Source organism: Oncorhynchus gorbuscha, linkage group LG13, assembly GCF_021184085.1.
Source record: "Oncorhynchus gorbuscha isolate QuinsamMale2020 ecotype Even-year linkage group LG13, OgorEven_v1.0, whole genome shotgun sequence".
NCBI classification, from domain to species: Eukaryota; Metazoa; Chordata; class Actinopteri; order Salmoniformes; family Salmonidae; genus Oncorhynchus; species Oncorhynchus gorbuscha.
In genome coordinates, this window is record NC_060185.1 from 75,518,461 (window position 1) to 75,539,557 (window position 21,097).

Consider the following 21,097-nt stretch of genomic DNA (forward strand, 5'->3'; position numbering starts at 1 on the left):
CCTGATATGTTTGACTGCGAGTGAAAGCCCAGGGCATGAAAATGATTTGATGACATCTCAATGAGCTGTGTTGCTGTGACAGATTCAGACATGCTGTACTCAGGATGACTAGGATGTACTCCCACAGGCCAGGTCTGCTGTCATAACATGTGGCTGTATCACTGCTGCTGTATCCAAATCCTGTACTTTTTATTTTATCTGAATACATGAGTATGCACATCATTTGTGTGAGTGTGTGTGTGTTTAACTATCCTTGTGTGTAACAGAAGTCCTCACAAGGATAGTAAAACAACAAACATTCTCACAATTTTGCTGGTCACCACAAGGGAAAATTATATTTGAGGATACAGACAGCTTTTTACATCAAATTACGCTTAATGATTATGACTCTAGAAAAAGCTGTTTCGGGTGTTTCAAAAATGCTAAATTATCCAACACTTTTTGCCATGGGGTGGAGAGAAGATTTTTCAATTATATAACTAATTTCATCCAATTCTACTCATTTTGCCATGGGGCAGTGAGAAAAATGCACAGTTTACAGCTAATTTCCTGCAATTCTACACATTTACCATAATATGATATCTGAGTGAGAGTGACTAACAAAATCAACGGGGGCCCTGGTTGGTAATTCGACCATGATTACTACAAGTTTAGACTAACTGTTAGCTAACGTTACATGGGCTAATTGAGTGACTGTCAGTGACTGACATAAAAAGAGAACAACTGCTGATGCACAACCAAATTCAGAAATTGTGCCTCGTGTAATTCTACTATTCTAACTCTCAACAGTAAGTTGAGACCTTGACTGAGTTCAAAATGTATGCAGACCGCGGCCTGCTATTTGGCCATCCCTGGTGTAGGCTAACCTATGCACTGATAATGTTATCATAGCTTACGCATTTTTACATAGAACAATATTGAACTAAGGTCTGCCTCTGATGTGCTGAGTGTGTCTGTTTAAATATTGGGGGTGGGTGTATATCTCTCTCCCTTTCTCTCTCTCTCGCTTTCTCTACGGTAGCTGTCGTGTAATGGTAGTGAAATAGTCATCATTGCTTGAAGCGCATAGTAAAGAAAGCATGGCTGCCAGTCGGGTACTCGTATACGGAGGAAGAGGTGCACTGGGTAGCAAAATTGTTCAGCACTTCAAATCTAAAGGATGGGTGAGTGCTATACTTGTTTTTTTTCTTCATATAGAATACAATTACGAAATGATTGTGAGCCTTTGCTTGCCCCAGTGTCTATTATATTTTCAATAACCACTTGTTGAGTAGGCCTAGCCCTAGATGCTATGGTAAGAAGCAAGGAAAAATACATTAAACCATTGAAATTGTCATCATCAATTGTCATTATCAAGACGTTTTAACGATGCCAGCCCAGAGCTATCGGAAAACATATAATTAGTTATAATTTACTGAGCCTACTTTTGGATTGCATGTGGAATAAATAGTCGACGTTCAAGGATAGTTCGATATCACCATCCTATTTTCCAAAGATTGCAAATGTTTCATGCGCTGTTGTTCTTTCTTTATTTTCCAAAAGTGGGTAGCCAGCATCGATATCGTTGCCAGTGAGGAGGCAAACGCGAACGTGCTGGTGAAGTTGTCGGAGTCATTTACTGAGCAAGCAGGACAGGTAGGAGGAGCGTGCTTTCACCTGCTCCCTCTGTGATGTTGACAGCTTTTTCAACACTCCGTTGATTTGCAAAACGCTGGATAATTACCGTAAAACACCCAGATTCGAGCCCGTTGTAATAGACTGTTATCTCTTGCTGCAGGTGACAGCAGATGTGGCCCAGTTGCTAGGGGACCAGAAAGTGGATGCCATCTTGTGTGTGGCAGGCGGATGGGCTGGAGGAAATTGCAGCTCCAAAGGTTCAAGAGTGTTTCACAGAGATATTATCAGTTCATTTTGAACACATACTGTGATATGAATGCCAGGTCTCTTGTGGCTCAGTTGGTACCATGTGGCACTTGCAACTCCAGTGTTGTGTGTTTGATTCCCGCGGGGTACCAGTACAAACATAATATGAAAATGTAGGCACTCACTACTGTAAGTCGCTCTGGATAAGAGCGTCTGCTAAAAATGTAAATATCTCCCTTAAACATTTAAACCCCTTTCAAACCAATTTCCCCATAGACTGAATTTTCATCTGACATTCAATAGGGATGTTTGTTTGTTCTATTTAATTACATGGTTCATTCAATGTTGCAATGTTGGTCCTCAAACATCTTCTCTTATGTATGTTGTTTTTTAGACCTGTACAAAAACACAGACATGATGTGGAAGCAGAGTGTGTGGACCTCTACCATATCTAGCCATCTGGCTGCTGTGCACCTGAAGCAGGGTGGACTACTGACTCTGGCTGGGGCTAAAGCATCACTGGGTGGTACTAGTGGTAAGATGCCACTTCCCTCTACTCTACTGGTACTCTATTCTACTGGGGTTATATTCTATTCTACTGGTATTCTATTTGATTCTACTGGCATTCTATATTATTATTTTTTGCATTTTGGTCATAATTTAAGGTTAGGGTTAGGCATTAGGGTTAGCAGTGTGGTTAAGGTTAAGTTTAACATCAGATAGTATGACTATGTGGCTGTGGCTGTGCCAGCTAGTGACCACTCTGCAGAGCTCCCTCCAGTACATTTCAATAAATGGCACCCTGCTGTTCTTTTCTCCTGTAATGTTGTTCATGCTGACACTGTTCGACTGTACCTCTGTTCTGACCACCGTCTCATTCCAACTTTTATTTCTAAGGGTGCCTGTCGTCACGATAGCAGCTTACGTCATCAAACTATTTGTAAAACATGGAACCCATGAAATACAAAAAAGACTGCTATATAGTAGAAATGAAACTATGAGTAACATGTTGAAAATTATATTTATTTTAACGAGGAGAGAAATTGTTACTACTATGGTTTATCACACAATGCTCTCCGGTATTTTAAGCCTGACCCTGTATGCATGTGATGTTACCTATAGGACCCAACAACCATGCCATTCCCTGTGTAGTGTGTAACCTATGTGATGGTCCCGAGAACAATATAAATCCTGACACTAGGGCACCTAAAATCCCTAATCAGCATTCGGCATAAAGCCCCCACTCTCATTGGCTGTTAGGTTGGGGAGGAGAATGAGTCAGCAGAATTTGGGTCTCCAATTGTAGACATGGTTAGAGTGTGTTGTGCTGTTCTCCCATTGAATGTAGATTACTGTAGAAACTAATGCTACACTAGACACAGGCCAGGAAATTGTAGGGATTTCACTCACAGGCTTGGTTTAGATTACTTTTTTTTTGACAATGAATAAGATTTTGATATTGAAGAAAGTATGTCTATATTTATTTGAATGAAAAGAGGATCTACAGTACCCTGTTTTACAAAGTCGATGCTATAACCCACAAGATTTACAGATTTTCATGATCTCTTAAATTCATGTCAAGTAAACACTCAGAGTTGCCTTATGCCTATTCAATCGATCAAATGTATTTATAAAGCCCTTTTTACATCAGCAGAAATCACTAAGTGCTTATACAGAAACCCAGCATAAAACAGCAAAGAGCAGGCAATGCAGATGTAGAAGCAGTACATGGCCATCAAATGTTTATAGATTACCAGCAGGGTCAAATAGTAATCACAATGGTTATAGGTCAGCACCTCAGGAGTAAATGTCAGGTGGCATTTCATAGCCTCATTCAGAGGTTGTTACAGCAGGTGCGGTAGAGAGAGCGAGAGGGTCGAAACAGCAGGTCAAATCAAATCAAATCAAATTTATTTATATAGCCCTTCGTACATCAGCTGATATCTCAAAGTGCTGTACAGGGTTTCATAGACGCAAGAGGAACAGCAGAAACTGGATCAGTAGCTCGACCAGGTGGACTGGGGACAGCGACAGCCAGGAGTCATCAGCCTAGGTAGTCCTGAGGCATGGTCCTAGGGCTCAGGTCTTCCGAGGGGGGAGAGAGAGAGCATGAGACAGAGATGGGAGAATTAGAGGGAGCATACTTAAGATTGAACAGGACACCAGATAAGACAGGAGAATTACACCAGATAGGACAGACGGACCCTAGCCTGCCGGCACAAGGGCTTTTGCGGCATAGATACTGGAGGCTGAGACGGGGGGGGGGTCTGGGAACACTGGCCCTGTCCGGGGATAGGGCCAACCAGGCAGGGTATAACCCCACCCACTTTGCCAAAGCACAGCCCTCACACTACCAGAGGGATATCAACTAACCACCAACTTAGTACCCTGAGACAGGGCCGAGTATAGCCCATGAAGATCTCCCCCACCGCACGAGTCCGAAGGGTCGCAAAACCAGACAGGAAGGTCACGTCAGTCAAGTCGATTATAGCGAAAAAAGCCTGGCACAATGTGACGCACCCCTCCTAGGGACGGCATGGGGGTGCACAAGCAAGCCTGTGACTCATCCCCTGTAATAGGGTCAGAGGCAGAGAATCCCTGTCGAGAGAGTGGAGCCGGTCAAGCAGAGACAGCGAGGGTGGTTCGTCACTCCAGTGCCTTGCCTTTCACCTTCGTACCCCTAGGCCAGACTACACTCAATCATAGGACCTACTGAATAGATGAGTCATCAGTAAAGACTTAAAGGTTGAGACCGGATCTACATCTCTCACATGGATCGGCAGACCATTTCATAAAAATTTAGCTTTGTAGGAGAAAGCCCTGTCTCCAACTGTTTGCTTAGAAATTCTAGGAACAATTAGGAGGCCTGCGTCTTGTGACCGTAGCGTACGTGTAGGTATGTCCGGCAGGACCAAATCGGAGAGATAAGTAGGAGCAAGTCCTTGTAATGCCTTGTACGTCAGCAGTAAAACTTTGATATCAGCCCTAGCCTTAACAAGAAGCCAGAGGCTAGCACTTGAGTAATATGATCAAATGTTTTGGTTCTAGTCAAGATTCTAGCAGCTGTATTTAGCACTAGTGCTTGATACGGGTAGCTGGAGAGTAGAGCATTGCAGTAGTCTAATCTTGAAGTGACAAAAGCATGGATTCGTTGTTCTGCATATTTTTGGACCAAAAGTTTCAGATGTATTTAATGTTATGAAGATGCGGGGAAAAACTGCTCTTGAAGTATTTATGATCATAATACAAATGGTATATATTACTGACAAAAACAAGACATTGGAAGATGGTAGTAGTGCTTAAAGATGTGTTTAGGGGTTAATAATAATAAATAATATATGCCATTTAGCAGACGCTTTTATCCGCTTTTATCCACACATGACTTACAGTCATGTGTGCATACATTCTACGTATGGGTGGTTATTTGTGCTTATATCTTTAGCTTAATATTTATTAGCTTTAATACTTAAGAGCTTACCTAGCTAATAGTGTGTCTGATCTAAAGACATTCTCAACCAGCTTTACTGAGTTCTCTATGGTGAAATACTGCCTTTTGGGTAGTTTGGTGTCCAGTGGTGTCTTAGGGACAGCTGGTCTTAATAAATTTGATTTGATTTGGTCTTGCAAACCGAGATGCACACATTGTGGACTTAAAGATTTAGGGTTGATTTGGGGTTAAAGACTGAGGCTTGTTAACCATGTGTGCACCCTATGACCCTAACCCTTGACCTTGGTTTTAAAAGTCAGGTTGAACTGTCAAATAACATTGATTTTAACTTTTGGGGGATTCAGCACGCTAGTCTGTTAATGCTCTTTGAGGAAATGGATTCTGAAGGCATTTCCAAAAAAAACATCTTACGTTAGTTGTTTCCATATGCTACTGTATTTATACAAACATTGATGGGAAATCAAAAGCATGTCTGTGAAACAAGCAGTCATCTCTCAATACTGCCATGGGCAAAGTTTGGAAACAAACGCACCCAGAATATTTGTCCATAGTATATAAACAGGAAGTTATAAACGTGTAGTGAATGTATGTTGAGTTCAAAATATACTGTTTGTAATAACACATACAGTGACAGTCAAAAGTTTGGACACTTACTCATTCCAGGTTATTTAAAAAAAATATCAAAACTATGAAATAACACATATGGAATCATGTAGTTACCAAACAAAAAAGTGTTAAACAAATCAAAATATATTTAATATTTGAGAGTCTATATTTGAGATTCTTCAAATTCTTCACCCTTTGCCTTGATGACAGCATTGCACACTCTTGGCATTCTCTCAACCAGCTACATGAGGTAGTCACTTGGAATGGATTTCAATTAACAGTTGTGCCTTGTTAAAAGTTCATTTGTGGAATTTCTTTCCTTCTTAATGCGTTTGAGCCAATCAGTTGTGTTGTGGCTAGGTAGGGGTAGTATACAGAAGATTGCCCTATTTGGTAAAAGACAAAGTCCATATTATGGGAAGAACAGCTCAAATAAGCAAAGAGAAATGACAGTCCATCATTACTTTAAGACACGAAGGTCAGTAAATTACGAACATTTCAAGAACTTTTAAAGTTTCTCCAAGTGCAGTCTCAAAATCCATTAAGCTCTATGATGAAACTGGTCTCATGAGGACCGTCACAGGAAAGGAAGACCCAGAGTTACCTCTGCTGCAGAGGATAAGTTCATTAGGGTTAACTGCACCTCAGATTGCAGCCCAAATAAATGCTTCACAGGGTCCAAGTAACAGACACATCTCAACATCAACTGTTCAGAAGAGACTGCGTGAATCAGGTCTTCATGGTCGAATTGCTGCAAAGAAACCACTACTAAAGGACACCAATAATAAGAAGAGATTTGCTTGGGACAAGAAACATGAGCAGTGGACATTAGACTGGTGGAAGTCTGTCCTTTGGTCTGATGATTCCAAATTTGAGATTTTGGGTTCCAACCACCGTGTCTTTGTGAGACGCAGAGTAGGTGAATGGTTGATCTCTGCATGTGTGGTTCCCACCATGAAGCATGGAGGAGGAAGGGTGATGGTGTGGGGTGCTTTGCTGGTGACACTGTCTATAATTTATTTAGAATTTAAGGCACACTTAACCAGCATGGCTACCACAGCATTCTACAGCGATACGGCATCCCATCTGGTTTGCGCTTAGCGGGACTATCATTTGTTTTTCAACAGGACAATGACCCAACACACCTCCAAGCTGTGTAAGGGCTATTTGACCAAGAATGAGAGTGATGGAGTGCTGCATCAGAGGACCTGGCCTCCACAATCACCCGACCTCAACCCAATTGAGATGGTTTGGGATGAGTTGGACCGTGGAGTGAAGGAAAAGCAGCCACAAATGCTCAGCATATGTGGGAACACCTTCAAGACTGTTGGAAAAGCATTCCAGGTGAAGCTGGTTGAGAGATTGTGAAGAGTGTGCAAAGCTGTCATCAAGTAAAAGGGTCACTACTTTGAATAATCTCAAATATAAAATATATTTTGATTTGTTTAACACTTTTTTTGGTTACTACATGATTCCACATGCGTTATTTTATAGTTTTGATGTCTTCACTATTATTCTACAATGTAGAAAATAGTAAAAAATAAAGAAAAACCCTTGAATGAGTAGGTGTGTCCAAACGTTTGACTGGTACTGTATATCAAATAAAATTGTATTTGTCACATTTGTCGAATACAACAGTTGTGGACCTTACAGTGAAATGCTTACTTACTAGCCCTTAACCAACAATGCAGTTTTAAGAAAAAATAAGTGGAAAGTAAAAAATAGATAACTAAAGAGCAGCAGTAAAATAACAGTAGTGAGGCTATATACAGGCAGTTCAGAGTCAATGTGCAGGGGAACAGGTTAGTAATTGAGGTAATATGTACATGTAGGTCGAGTTAAAGTGACAATGCATAGATAATAAACAGAGAGTAGCAGCAGCATAAAAGAGGGGGGGGCGGAACAATGCAAATAGTCTGGGTAGCCATTTGTTTTGCTGTTCAGGAGTCTTATGGATTGAGGGTAGAAGCTGTTAAGAAGCCTTTTGGACTGAGACTTGGCACTCCGGTACCCCTTGCCGTGCGGTAGCAGAGAGAACAGTCTATGACTAGAGTGGCTGGAGTCTTTGATCATTTTTAGGGCCTTGGCAGTGATGCAACCAGTCAGGATGCTCTCTATGGTGCTGCTGTTGAACTTTTTGAGGATCTGAGGACCCATGCCAAATCTATTCAGTCTCTTGTGGGGGAATAAGCTTTGTCGTGCCTTCTTCACAACTGTCTTGCTGTGTTTGGACCATGAAGGTTGTTGGTGATGTGGACACCAAGGAACTTGATGCTCTCAACCTGCTTCACTACAGCCCCGTCGATGAGAATGGAGGCGTGCTCGGTCCTCCTTTTCCTGTAGTCCAGAATTATCACCTTTGTCTTGATCACGTTGAGGGAGAGGTTGTTATCCTGGCACCACACTGCCAGGTCGCTGACCTCCTCCCTATTGGCTGTCTCATCGTAGTCGGTGATCAGGCCTACCACTGTTGTGTTGTTGGAAAACTTAATGGTGTTGGAGTCATGCCTGGCCATGCAGTCATGAGTGAACAGGGAGTACAGGAGGGGACTGAGGATGCACCCCTGAGGGGCCCTCGTGTTGAGGATCAGCGTGGCAGATGTGTTGTTACCTACCCTTACCACCTGTGGGCGGTTCGTCAGGAAGTCCAGGATCCAGTTGCAGAGGGAGGTGTTTAGTCCCAGGGTCCTTAGCTTAGTGATGAGCTTTGAGGGCACTATGGTGTTGAATGCTGAGCTGTAGCAATGAATAGCATTCTCACATAGGGGTTCCTTTTGTCCATGTGGTAAAGGGCAGTATGGAGTGCAATAGAGATTGCATCATCTGTGTATCTGTTGGGACGGTATGCAAATTGATTTGGGTCTAGGGTTGCTTGCAGGATGGTGTTGATGTGGGCCATGACCAGCCTTTCAAAGCACTTCGTGGCTACAGATGTGAGTGCTACGGGTTGGTAGTCATTTAGGCAGGTTACCTTCGTGTTCTTGGGCACACGGACTCTGCTTGAAACATGTTGCTATTACAGACTCAGTCAGCGACAGGTTCAGTGTTGATTGCCTCGAAGCGAGCAAAGAAGTTATTTAGCTCGTCTGGTAGGCTCGTGTCATTGGGCAGCTCGTGGCTGTGCTTCCATTTACATTACATTTTACATTTACATTTAAGTCATTTAGCAAACGCTCTTATCCAGAGCGACTTACAAATTGGTGCATTCACCTTATGACATCCAGTGGAACAACCACTTTACAATAGTGCATCTAAATATTTTAAGGGGGAGGGGGTGAGAAGGATTACTTTATCCTATCCTAGGTATTCCTTAAAGAGGTGGGGTTTCAGGTGTCTCCGGAAGGTGGTGATTGACTCCGCTGTCCTGGCGTCATGAGGGAGTTTGTTCCACCATTGGGGAGCCAGAGCAGCGAACAGTTTTGACTGAGCTGAGCGGGAACTGTACTTCCTCAGTGGTAGGGAGGCGAGCAGGCCAGAGGTGGATGAACGCAGTGCCCTTATTTGGGTGTAGGGCCTGATCAGAGCCTGGAGGTACTGAGGTGCCGTTCCCCTCACAGCTCCGTAGGCAAGCACCATGGTCTTGTAGCGGATGCGAGCTTCAACTGGAAGCCAGTGGAGAGAGCGGAGGAGCGGGGTGACGTGAGAGAACTTGGGAAGGTTGAACACTAGACGGGCTGCGGCGTTCTGGATGAGTTGTAGGGGTTTAATGGCACAGGCAGGGAGCCCAGCCAACAGCGAGTTGCAGTAATCCAGACGGGAGATGACAAGTGCCTGGATTAGGACCTGCGCCGCTTCCTGTGTGAGGCAGGGTCGTACTCTGCGGATGTTGTAGAGCATGAACCTACAGGAACGGGCCACCGCCTTGATGTTAGTTGAGAACGACAGTTTGTTGTCCAGGATCACGCCAAGGTTCTTAGCGCTCTGGGAGGAGGACAGAATGGAGTTGTCAACCGTGATGGCGAGATCATGGAACGGGCAGTCCTTCCCCGGGAGGAAGAGCAGCTCCGTCTTGCCGAAGTTCAGCTTGAGGTGGTGATCCGTCATCCACACTGATATGTCTGCCAGACATGCAGAGATGCGATTCGCCACCTGGTCATCAGAAGGGGGAAAGGAGAAGATTAATTGTGTGTCGTCTGCATAGCAATGATAGGAGAGACCATGTGAGGTTATGACAGAGCCAAGTGACTTGGTGTATAGTGAGAATAGGAGAGGGCCTAGAACAGAGCCCTGGGGGACACCAGTGGTGAGAGCGCGTGGTGAGGAGACAGATTCTCGCCACGCCACCTGGTAGGAGCGACCTGTCAGGTAGGACGCAATCCAAGCGTGGGCCGCGCCGGAGATGCCCAACTCGGAGAGGGTGGAGAGGAGGATCTGATGGTTCACAGTATCGAAGGCAGCCGATAGGTCTAGAAGGATGAGAGCAGAGGAGAGAGAGTTAGCTTTAGCGGTGCGGAGCGCCTCCGTGATACAGAGAAGAGCAGTCTCAGTTGAATGACTAGTCTTGAAACCTGACTGATTTGGATCAAGAAGGTCATTCTGAGAGAGATAGCGGGAGAGCTGACCAAGGACGGCACGTTCAAGAGTTTTGGAGAGAAAAGAAAGAAGGGATACTGGTCTGTAGTTGTTGACATCGGAGGGATCGAGTGTAGGTTTTTTCAGAAGGGGTGCAACTCTCGCTCTCTTGAAGACGGAAGGGACGTAGCCAGCGGTCAGGGATAAGTTGATGAGCGAGGTGAGGTAAGGGAGAAGGTCTCCGGAAATGGTCTGGAGAAGAGAGGAGGGGATAGGGTCGAGCGGGCAGGTTGTTGGGCGGCCGGCCGTCACAAGACGCGAGATTTCATCTGGAGAGAGAGGGGAGAAAGAGGTCAGAGCACAGGGTAGGGCAGTGTGAGCAGAACCAGCGGTGTTGTTTGACTTAGCAAACGAGGATCGGATGTCGTCGATCTTCTTTTCAAAATGGTTGACGAAGTCATCTGCAGAGAGGGAGGAGGGGGGGGGAGGGGGAGGAGGATTCAGGAGGGAGGAGAATGTGGCAAAGAGCTTCCTAGGGTTAGAGGCAGATGCTTGGAATTTAGAGTGGTAGAAAGTGGCTTTAGCAGCAGAGACAGAGGAGGAAAATGTAGAGAGGAGGGAGTGAAAGGATGCCAGGTCCGCAGGGAGGCGAGTTTTCCTCCATTTCCGCTCAGCCTTCCCTTTGTAGTCTGTAATAGTTTGCAAGCCCTACCACATCCGACAATCATTGGATTACTTTGTAATTCTAGTATTGTGTATATTTCCATGTCCCTTGTTATTATGGTAAGATTTATTGGTGTTTATCTGATTTTATCCAAACATCTCTCCTATTTCACTGTCCCTCTTTCCATCCCTCCGTCTTTCTCTCTCTCCTCAGGCATGGTGGGCTATGGCATGGCCAAGTCAGCAGTCCACCAGCTCTGTCAGAGTTTAGCAGGAGAAGACAGTGGGATGCCCCCTGGAGCTGTGGCAGTTGCCATACTACCGTGAGTAGCCTAGCAGTTAAGAGCGTTGGGCCAGTAACCGACAGGTCTCTGGTTCAAATCCCTGAACCAACTAGTTGAAAAATCTGTTGATGTACCCTTGAGCAAGGCACTTAACCGTAATTGCTCTGCCTAAAGAGTGTCTGCTAAATGATTAAATTGTGAGGTATCTTGTTGTTTTTATTACAGTTAATCAATTACTTACTAGGAATAGTAACTTTTGACCTCCACTGTTGCAAATAAATTAAATTCCTAACGACTATTTCCAATGAGTGCAGGTTTTTCATATTCCTATTCATAATTAGTAAGTAATAAACTGTAAAAATAACAAATGGTATCTTTGGCAAGTTATAAACTGTAATAATAACAAACAGTATCTTAGGCAGGTTTCTACATTACAAATATATTACATGTATTCACCTCATGAGCAGCTATCTGTATATATAGTTTCATTGATTAACAAATGGATGTAAAGCACGTTTTTTGCACTGTCAGCATGAGAAGCCTGTATCTGAGTTTTGTAGTCAATATTCTCAGTTATCTTTTATGGTATATTCCAATTGCATAAGGTTGGACTGTGACCACCTGCCAGGCTACTATTAGCTGTCACATAGCTGTCACATATGGTTAGGATTACCCCCATGACTTGCAATTCTTCTGCACTCCCAATACGAATAGGAGGGTTGCTTTATTCACTGGACCTGTGCACAAAAGACTGTAGACTGCTACTGTGCTCATTCAAAAGACTGTAGACTGCAAGTGTGCTCATTCAAAAGACTGTAGACTGCATCTGTGCACATTCAAAAGACTGTAGGCGGCATCTGTGCTCATTCAAAAGACTGTAGACTGCATCTGTGCTCATTCAAAAGACTGTAGACTGCATCTGTGCACATTCAAAAGACTGTAGACTGCATCTGTGCTCATTCAAAAGACTGTAGACTGCATCTGTGCTCATTCAAAAGACTGTAGGCTGCATCTGTGCTCAATCGAAAGACTGTAGGCTGCATCTGTGCTCATTTAAAAGACTGTAGGCTGCACCTGTGCTCATTCAAAAGACTGTAGGCTGCATCTGTGCTCAATCGAAAGACTGTAGGCTGCATCTGTGCTCATTTAAAAGACTGTAGGCTGCACCTGTGCTCATTCAAAAGACTGTAGGCTGCATCTGTGCTCATTTAAGACTGTAGGCTGCACCTGTGCTCATTCAAAAGACTGTAGGCTGCATCTGTGCACATTCAAATATACAACTACGGTAATACAACTGAAATGTAAAATCATATTTCAATATATTGAAGTATTTATGTATCAATTATCATGCTCATCTCAAAATATAACAGTGAAAGGCCTTCATCAGAGGTTGTCGGATGCTTGCTGGTGGTAAATATCATCTTTACACTTTAGCTTTACTGTTGTTTTTTTGTCTGTTGACAAGGGGTTTACATAGGCCTGTTAAAATCAATCCAGGACCAGAGCTTCAGGCCTGAGGTAGACAGTTATACCACCACCAGAACATTGTCTTGTGACTTGAATCACCACCTTCCGGAGACACCTGAAACCCCACCTCTTTAAGGAATACCTAGGATAGGATAAGTAATCCCTCTCACCCCCCCCCCTTAAGATTTAGATGCACTATTGTAAAGTGACTGTTCCACTGGATGTCATAAGGTGAATGCACCAATTTGTAAGTCGCTCTGGATAAGAGCGTCTGCTAAATGACTTAAATGTAATGTTAAATGTTGATTACACAGGGTAACCTTGGATACTCCAATGAACAGGAAGTTCATGCCCGATGCAGACTTTGGTTCCTGGACACCACTGGAGTACATTGCAGAGTGAGTGTGATATGGTGGATGATGGGTTGTTTTCATTAGTGTATGTTTTTACTGATCATTTAGTTAATCTTGAGATTTAAAATTATTTGTATATTTATGCTGTAAAACCGTCATTAAATGTAATTATTCTAAAGGTTTAGAACATACAGATTTAGCTCTTTCTTCAATGTATGACCATAATTGTAGACAATATTTTTTGTACACCAGTATTTCACCAGAAGATGGCAATGCTGTCTCTTGGCCTGGGAAAATGGCCTACTCAATTGTATTGCAGTATTTTTTGTTAAAGTCTTGCCAAAAGTTATTTAGAGCCCAATGTCTGGTTTGAATAATGCTGTAATGTGATCAAAAGGTTAATTTTATGGACATATCAATCAACTAATTATAATCTTACATTTCTTCAATACTCTAGACTGGATATAGTCTTGGATTTACCCAAATTTGCTGTAAATGCAATGTTAACTATGTACTGTAACTAACACACTAAACTAGTGTATGGAGCCACTAAACTAGTGTATGGAGCCACTAAACTAGTGTATGGAGCCACTAAACTAGTGTATGGAGCCCCTAAACTAGTGTATGGAGCCCCTAAACTAGTGTATGGAGCCCCTAAACTAGTGTATGGAGCCCCTAAACTAGTGTATGGAGCCCCTAAACTAGTGTATGGAGCCACTAAACTAGTGTATGGAGCCACTAAACTAGTGTATGGAGCCACTAAACTAGTGTATGGAGCCACTAAACTAGTGTATGGAGCCCCTAAACTAGTGTATGGAGCCCCTAAACTAGTGTATGGAGCCCCTAAAGTTTGTGTTCCTCTTTTCATTTCAGTTTAGACACAGAGCACATAGTCTCCAGTCTCTCCTCTGTACACAGTAGACATTAGATGGGATTTGATCCAGTTTTATAATCCCAGAAGGGTTGGACAACATTAACCCTGCAGATTACCAGTAGAAACAGATGAGGGTCTGGGAGTATAAGTAGAAGCAATGGGAGGGGAATTTAAATGAGCACTTTGATTCAGTTCATCAGCTTATCAAACGTCCATTTGGTGGACTGGTGTAGAATGTTGACTTTGAATTGTGAATATCAATCTCATGATATAGTTGCTGTTGAAATAGGTCATTGGCTAACAACATAACTAAGAGGCACAGAGGTATAAAATACATAAAAGCCATCAATATTGTGGCCTTTTTTTGTCTTCTTGAAATTTCTTCTAGACTTTGACATATAGAAAACAACTTAATCTCACCCAGTGCTTAATTAAAACGTGGACTCTCTTATATCATATACTGTAAGACAACCATGTTTCACTTGTACTCACTTACAAGTAGTAACTGCTAGCACCCATAGTCTAGCCATTTCATAGTCTCATTCTCTTACTTTTCTTATTTTCTCATAGTCTTCTTTTTCGTTCTTCTAGAACTTTCTTCAGTTGGGCCACCGGTGCGGATCGTCCAGCATCGGGAAGTCTGATGCAGCTCACCACCACCGGAGGCAAGACACAGGCCCTACCCACACAATAAGGCACATTTCCTACCCACACAATAAGACACAGGCCCTACCCACACAATAAGACACAGGCCCTAGCCACACAATAAGGCACATTTCCTAGCCACACAATAAGACACAGGCCCTACCCACACAATAAGACACAGGCCCTACCCACACAATAAGACACAGGCCCTACCCACACAATAAGACACAGGCCCTACCCACACAATAAGACACAGGCCCTACCCACACAATAAGACATAGAACCTACCCACACTATAAGACATAGAACCTACCCACACTATAAGACATAGGCCCTACACCCCTAATCAGACACAGGCCCCACCCACAAAATAAGACACAGGACCTAACAACACAATAAGACACAGGCCCTACCCACAAAATAGGAGACTGACCAGACTGACCAGGTGAATATAGGTAAAAGCTATGATCCTTTATTGATGCCACTTGTTAAATCCACTTCAATCAGTGTAGATGATGGGGAGGAGGCCGGTTAAAGAAGGATGTTTAAGCCTTGAGACAATTGAAACATGGATTGTGTGTGTGTACCGTTCAGAGGGTGAATGGGCAATAAAAAGTATTTCATTGCTTTTGAACGGGGTATGGTAGTAGGTGCCAGGTGCACCGGTTTGTGTCAGGAACTGCAACACTTAACAGTTCCCTTGTGTATCAAAAATGGTCCACCACCCAAAGGACATCCAGCCAACTTGACACAACTGTGGGAAGCATTGGAGTCAACATGGGCCAGCACGCTTTCGACACCTTGTAGAGTCCATGCATCGACGAATTGAGGCAATTTTGTACAGTCAGTGTATGTGACCTTATAGAAATGTAAGCAAGGTTTGAAATTATTATGTTTTAGTCAAATATTATATCTGTTTGGACTTCTTGTGGTCGATTTAGCGTCGATAAATGGCTGAATATAGTTGATTATCCCTGGTATAGAGAGATGGAGAGGTGTGAGGGGAAGGTAGGAGAGCGGGGACGGTAAGACAAATATGCCCACAATACCATCTAGTGGTAGAATGAATCAGTTGCAGAGGAAACATGAACCTCAAGTACATTTACTTATTTTTAATTATTTTGTTCCAGTTTGAGATTGATGAAAATGAGTAAGCCGCTGTGTTAATGTCAAACGTACAATACATTTCAGTGGAGTTGCGATACTCTGTGTCTTGTGCCGAGTGTACCCAATATGCGTGTGAATGGTTGGTTGAAGATGTACTGTTTAAGTACTATTATCAATATCTCATAACAATGTTTTTTAAATTTTGTGCTGTTTGATGTGGTTTTACCTCCTCTGATTCAATGTGAATAAAAATCCACATTAATCACAATCTGATTTCATAATTTGTGAGAAACAATCAAAACACTACAGCATCACTCGGGCTCCTGAGTGGCGCAGTGGTCTAAGGCACTGAATCTCAGTGCTAGAAGCATCACGACAGACTAATAGAAAACTATTATAGAGAATAAACACATTTTGGGGATCAGGGATTTGTAGCAGTTCCACCACCACCACTAAAATCCAGATCCCTGCCCACCTTCCCCTCAACCACAATAATATTATATTTCATTGAACTTCACTGGTCATAATTAGATGTATTCGCCTACGATTAAAGACATACTATTTTGAATGGGGTTGGAGACCAGTTACATTATTTACCTGCCTTGACTTGATCGAACTCACTCATGGTTATTTCTAGTGACATTTCCAGTGCCTTCCCCACCAGGTGGTGCTCCTAGATAACAACTCAATTCACCAGTCAAATGTGACCGACCACCTCGATTCGGTCTTGTGTAGCAACATTTGATATGTGTTTTTTACTTTGGATAAAAGTATAGACTCAGAGCTACAAAATGGAATATCACACACTGCAGTTGAGGAACAATGTGAAAGTAATTCTGCATTGAAAGTGGATAAACTTCTACCCCCACTTTTGAGAATTTTACTCTTGAATGATTTTGTACACCTACTGGAGAGCTCTTCTTTATCTACACCTATTCAGCATCGATCACACCCTCTTAAGCCCTAGCCCTACCCGTCTCTTTAAGGAATCACATGTAAGCCCATGTACCGAACAGGTGTAAGGTAGTGTAATAAACAACCAAAGATTTCAAGACTAAACGTGGTGAAAGTAGTAGCCTACAATAAGGAGAAACACCAGGTAAATATACACTTTATCTAGTCCTGAGCCTATATCCTAATCTGACTTTGGTGGGAGGTCATGTTGTTCTTCACTTTACCGTATCTGGTAAACACAGACTATATATATTAAAATCAAGTTTATTTGCCCCATGCACAGGATACAGAAGGTGTAAACGGTACAGAGAAATGCTTATTTGCATAGTAGCAATATAGAAAATAGAAAGAGTCCAGGTAAAAAAATATATATATATTTTATAATTATTAGATGATGCTTACCCAGAGACACACTTGATTGGTCTCAATTGATTGGTCATGTGAAGGAAATGCTATAACCACCCTCCATCCACACCTAGCTAAGTGGATGGGTCGCTATTGTCTAGACATGTACACTGTGCTTACCACCGTAGCATACTCCTGGGCTACAATACCCGGGCCCACGACCGGTCTATCGATGTCGCCGCATGAAGAGGAATAAACAGACTCACCCCATCGCGACGTCCCCCAAAGGCTAACTCTCTAGCCCTTGCTATCTCCTTGCTCCTTGCTAATTCGGCCTGCTAACTGCTAGCTTGTTTAGCCCAGGTTCCTTAACTGCTACCTTGTTTACCCCGGCCTGTTAACTCTTAGCTTGTTAGCACAGGCCTGCTAACCGTCTGCATCGCCATGTCCCAAACACTCACTGGACCCATATGTACTTTCTATCTCTTTCCGATTTTTTTAATTTGTTTATACCTTCCTGAAACCTGCCTCACCCAATGTGATACGGAATCGCTATTATTTTTTATTTTTAGAACACACTCAAGAACCTCCAGAAGCTAACCAGCTAACTAGCTACAAGCTATTTAGTCATTGTTAGTTTTTTAACCTGGATAACACTCGCCAGTCCAGCTTCCCTGCCCCATCCACCTCTGCCCCCTGGACACTGATCACTTGGCTACATAGCTGATGCACCCTGGACTGTCCATTAATCACGGTACTCCATTCTGCTTGTTTGTTTTATCTGTCGGCCCCGTTGCCGAGTCAACGCCATTTTACCTGCTGTTGTTGTGCTAGCTGATTAGCTGTTGTCTCACCTACTGTTTTAGCTAGCTTTCCCAATTCAACACCTGTGATTACTGTATGCCTCGCTGTATGTCTCTCTCAAATGTCAAATGTATACTGTTGCTCAGTTTAGTTATCATTGTTTTAGTTCACAATGGAGCCCCTAGTTCCACTCCTCATACCCCTGATACCTCCTTTGTCCCACCTCCCACACATGCGGTGACCTCACCCATTACAACCACCATGTCCAGAGATACAACCTCTCTCCTCATCACCCAGTGCCTGGGCTTACCTCCGCTGTACCCGCACCCCACCATACCCCTGTCTGCGCATTATGCCCTGAATATATTCTACCACGCCCAGAAACCTGCTCCTCTTATTCTCTGTCCCCAACGCTCTAGGCGACCAGTTTTGATAGCCTTTAGCCGCACCCTCATACTACTCCTTCTCTGTTCCGCGGGTGATGTGGAGGTAAACCCAGGCCCTGCGCCCTGCATGTCCCCAGGCAACGTCATTTGTTGACTTCTGTGATCGAAAAAGCCTTGGTTTCATGCATGTCAACATCAGAAGCCTCCTCCCTAAGTTTGTTTTACTCACTGCTTTAGCACACTCTGCTAACCCTGATGTCCTTGCCGTGTCTGAATCCTGGCTCAGGAAGGCCACCAAAAATTCAGAGATTTCCATACCCAACTATAACATCTTCCGTCAAGATAGAACTGCAAAAGGGGGAGGAGTTGCAGTCTACTGCAGAGATAGCCTGCAAAGTAATGTCATACTTTCCAGGTCCATACCCAAACAGTTCAAACTACCCACCTCTTTAAGGAATACCTAGGATAGGATAAGTAATCCCTCTCACCCCCCCCCCCCCCTTAAGATTTAGATGCACTATTGTAAAGTGACTGTTCCACTGGATGTCATAAGGTGAATGCACCAATTTGTAAGTCGCTCTGGATAAGAGCGTCTGCTAAATGACTTAAATGTAATGTAAATGTAATGTAATGTACTAATTTTGAAAATTACTCTCTCCAGAAATAAGTCTCTCACTGTTGCCGCCTGCTACCGACCCCCCTCAGCTCCCAGCTGTGCCCTGGACACCATTTGTGAATTGATTGCCCCCCCATCTAGCTTCAGAGTTTGTTCTGTTAGGTGACCTATACTGGGATATGCTTAACACCCCGGTAGTCCTACAATCTAAGCTAGATGCCCTCAATCTCACACAAATCATCAAGGAACCCACCAGGTACAACCCTAACTCTGTAAGCAAGGGCACCCTCATAGACGTCATCCTGACCAACTGGCCCTCCAAATACACCTCCGCTGTCTTCAACCAGGATCTCAGCGATCACTGCCTCATTGCCTGTATCCGCTACGGAGCCGCAGTAAAATGACCACCCCTCATCACTGTCAAACGCTCCCTAAAACACTTCTGTGAGCAGGCCTTTCTAATCGACCTGGCCCGGGTATCCTGGAAGGACATTGACCTCATCCCGTCAGTTGAGGATGCCTGGTCATTCTTTAAAAGTAACTTCCTCACCATTTTAGATAAGCATGCTCCGTTCAAAAAATGCAGAACTAAGAACAGATACAGCCCTTGGTTCACTCCAGACCTGACTGCCCTCGACCAGCGCAAAAACATCCTGTGGCGGACTGCAATAGTATCGAATAGTCCCCGCGATATGCAACTGTTCAGGGAAGTCAGGAACCAATACACGCAGTCAGTCAGGAAAGCTAAGGCCAGCTTCTTCAGGCAGAAGTTTGCATCCTGTAGCTCCAACTCCAAAAAGTTCTGGGACACTGTGAAGTCCATGGAGAACAAGAGCACCTCCTCCCAGCTGCCCACTGCACTGAGGCTAGGTAACACGGTCACCACCGATTAAATCCATGATTATCGAAAACTTCAACAAGCATTTCTCAACGGCTGGCCATGCCTTCTGCCTGGCTACTCCAACCTCGGCCAACAGCTCCGCCCCCCCAGCAGCTCCTCGTCCAAGCCTCTCCAGGCTCTCCTTTACCCAAATCCAGATAGCAGATGTTCTGAAAGAGCTGCAAAACCTGGACCCGTATAAATCAGCTGGGCTTGACAATCTGGACCCTCTATTTCTGAAACTATCCGCCGCCATTGTCGCATCCCCTATTACCAGCCTGTTCAACCTCTCTTTCATATCGTCTGAGATCCCCAAGGATTGGAAAGCTGCCGCAGTCATCCCCCTCTTCAAAGGGGGAGACACCCTGGACCCAAACTGTTACAGACCTATATCCATCCTGCCCTGCCTATCTAAGGTCTTCGAAAGCCAAGTCAACAAACAGGTCACTGACCATCTCGAATCCCACCGTACCTTCTCCGCTGTGCAATCTGGTTTCCGAGCCGGTCACGGGTACACCTCAGCCACACTCAAGGTACTAAACGATATCATAACCGCCATCGATAAAACACAGTACTGTGCAGCCGTCTTCATCGACCTTGTCAAGGCTTTCGACTCTATCAATCACCATATTCTTATCGCCAGACAAATTAGCCTCGGTTTTTCGGATGGCTGCCTTGCCTGGTTCACCAATTACTTTGCAGACAGAGTTCAGTGTGTCAAATCGGAGGGCATGCTGTCCGGTCCTTTGGCGGTCTCTATGGGGGTGCCACAGGGTTCAATTCTCGGGCCGACTCTTTTCTCTGTATATATCAATGATGTTGCTCTTGCTGCGGGCGATTCCCTGATCCACCTCTACGCAGACAACACCATTCTATATACTTTCGGCCCGTCATTGGACACTGTGCTATCTAGCCTCCAACCGAGCTTCAATGCCATACAACACTCCTTCCGTGGCCTCCAACTGCTCTTAAACGCTAGTAAAACCAAATGCATGCTTTTCAACCGATCGCTGCCTGCACCCGCATGCCCGACTAGCATCGACTGGCGAGACTGGCGACTGGCGAGACTGCAAACTCTCCTTCCAGACTCATATCAAACATCTCCAATCGAAAATCAAATCAAGAGTCGGCTTTCTATTCCGCAACAAAGCCTCCTTCACTCACGCCGCCAAGCTTACCCTAGTAAAACTGACTATCCTACCGATCCTCGACTTCGGCGATGTCATCTACAAAATTGCTTCCAACACTCTACTCAGAAAACTGGATGCAGTTTATCACAGTGCCATCCGT

General features: G+C 44.0%; 1 protein-coding gene across 2 annotated transcripts; it reads left to right on the top strand.

Moving 5' to 3' along the window:
* The first annotated feature begins 984 nt into the window (after window positions 1–984).
* Window positions 985–15,260, top strand: LOC123994116 (dihydropteridine reductase-like). 2 transcript variants are annotated; one of them, XM_046296626.1, is made up of 8 exons: window positions 985–1,163; window positions 1,543–1,635; window positions 1,778–1,874; window positions 2,258–2,398; window positions 11,307–11,415; window positions 13,158–13,241; window positions 14,662–14,765; window positions 14,841–15,260. In XM_046296626.1, exons 1-7 carry the CDS (start codon window positions 1,080–1,082, stop codon window positions 14,762–14,764), a joined length of 711 nt encoding a protein of 236 aa, XP_046152582.1. In that variant the 5' UTR covers window positions 985–1,079; the 3' UTR covers window position 14,765; window positions 14,841–15,260. The 2 variants fall into 2 exon arrangements, with proteins under 2 accessions (XP_046152582.1, XP_046152581.1); XM_046296625.1 differs by having other exon boundaries at window positions 986–1,163; window positions 14,662–15,259.
* The last annotated feature ends 5,837 nt before the right edge of the window (window positions 15,261–21,097 follow it).

Coding starts and splice junctions, on each gene's coding strand:
- LOC123994116 (XM_046296626.1), top strand. CDS start 1,080: ATGGCTGCCAGTCGGGTACTCGTATACGGAGGAAGAGGTGCACTGGGT. Junction 1,636..1,777: donor TTACTGAGCAAGCAGGACAG/GTAGGAGGAGCG, acceptor CTCTTGCTGCAG/GTGACAGCAGATGTGGCCCA. Junction 1,875..2,257: donor AGGAAATTGCAGCTCCAAAG/GTTCAAGAGTGT, acceptor GTTGTTTTTTAG/ACCTGTACAAAAACACAGAC.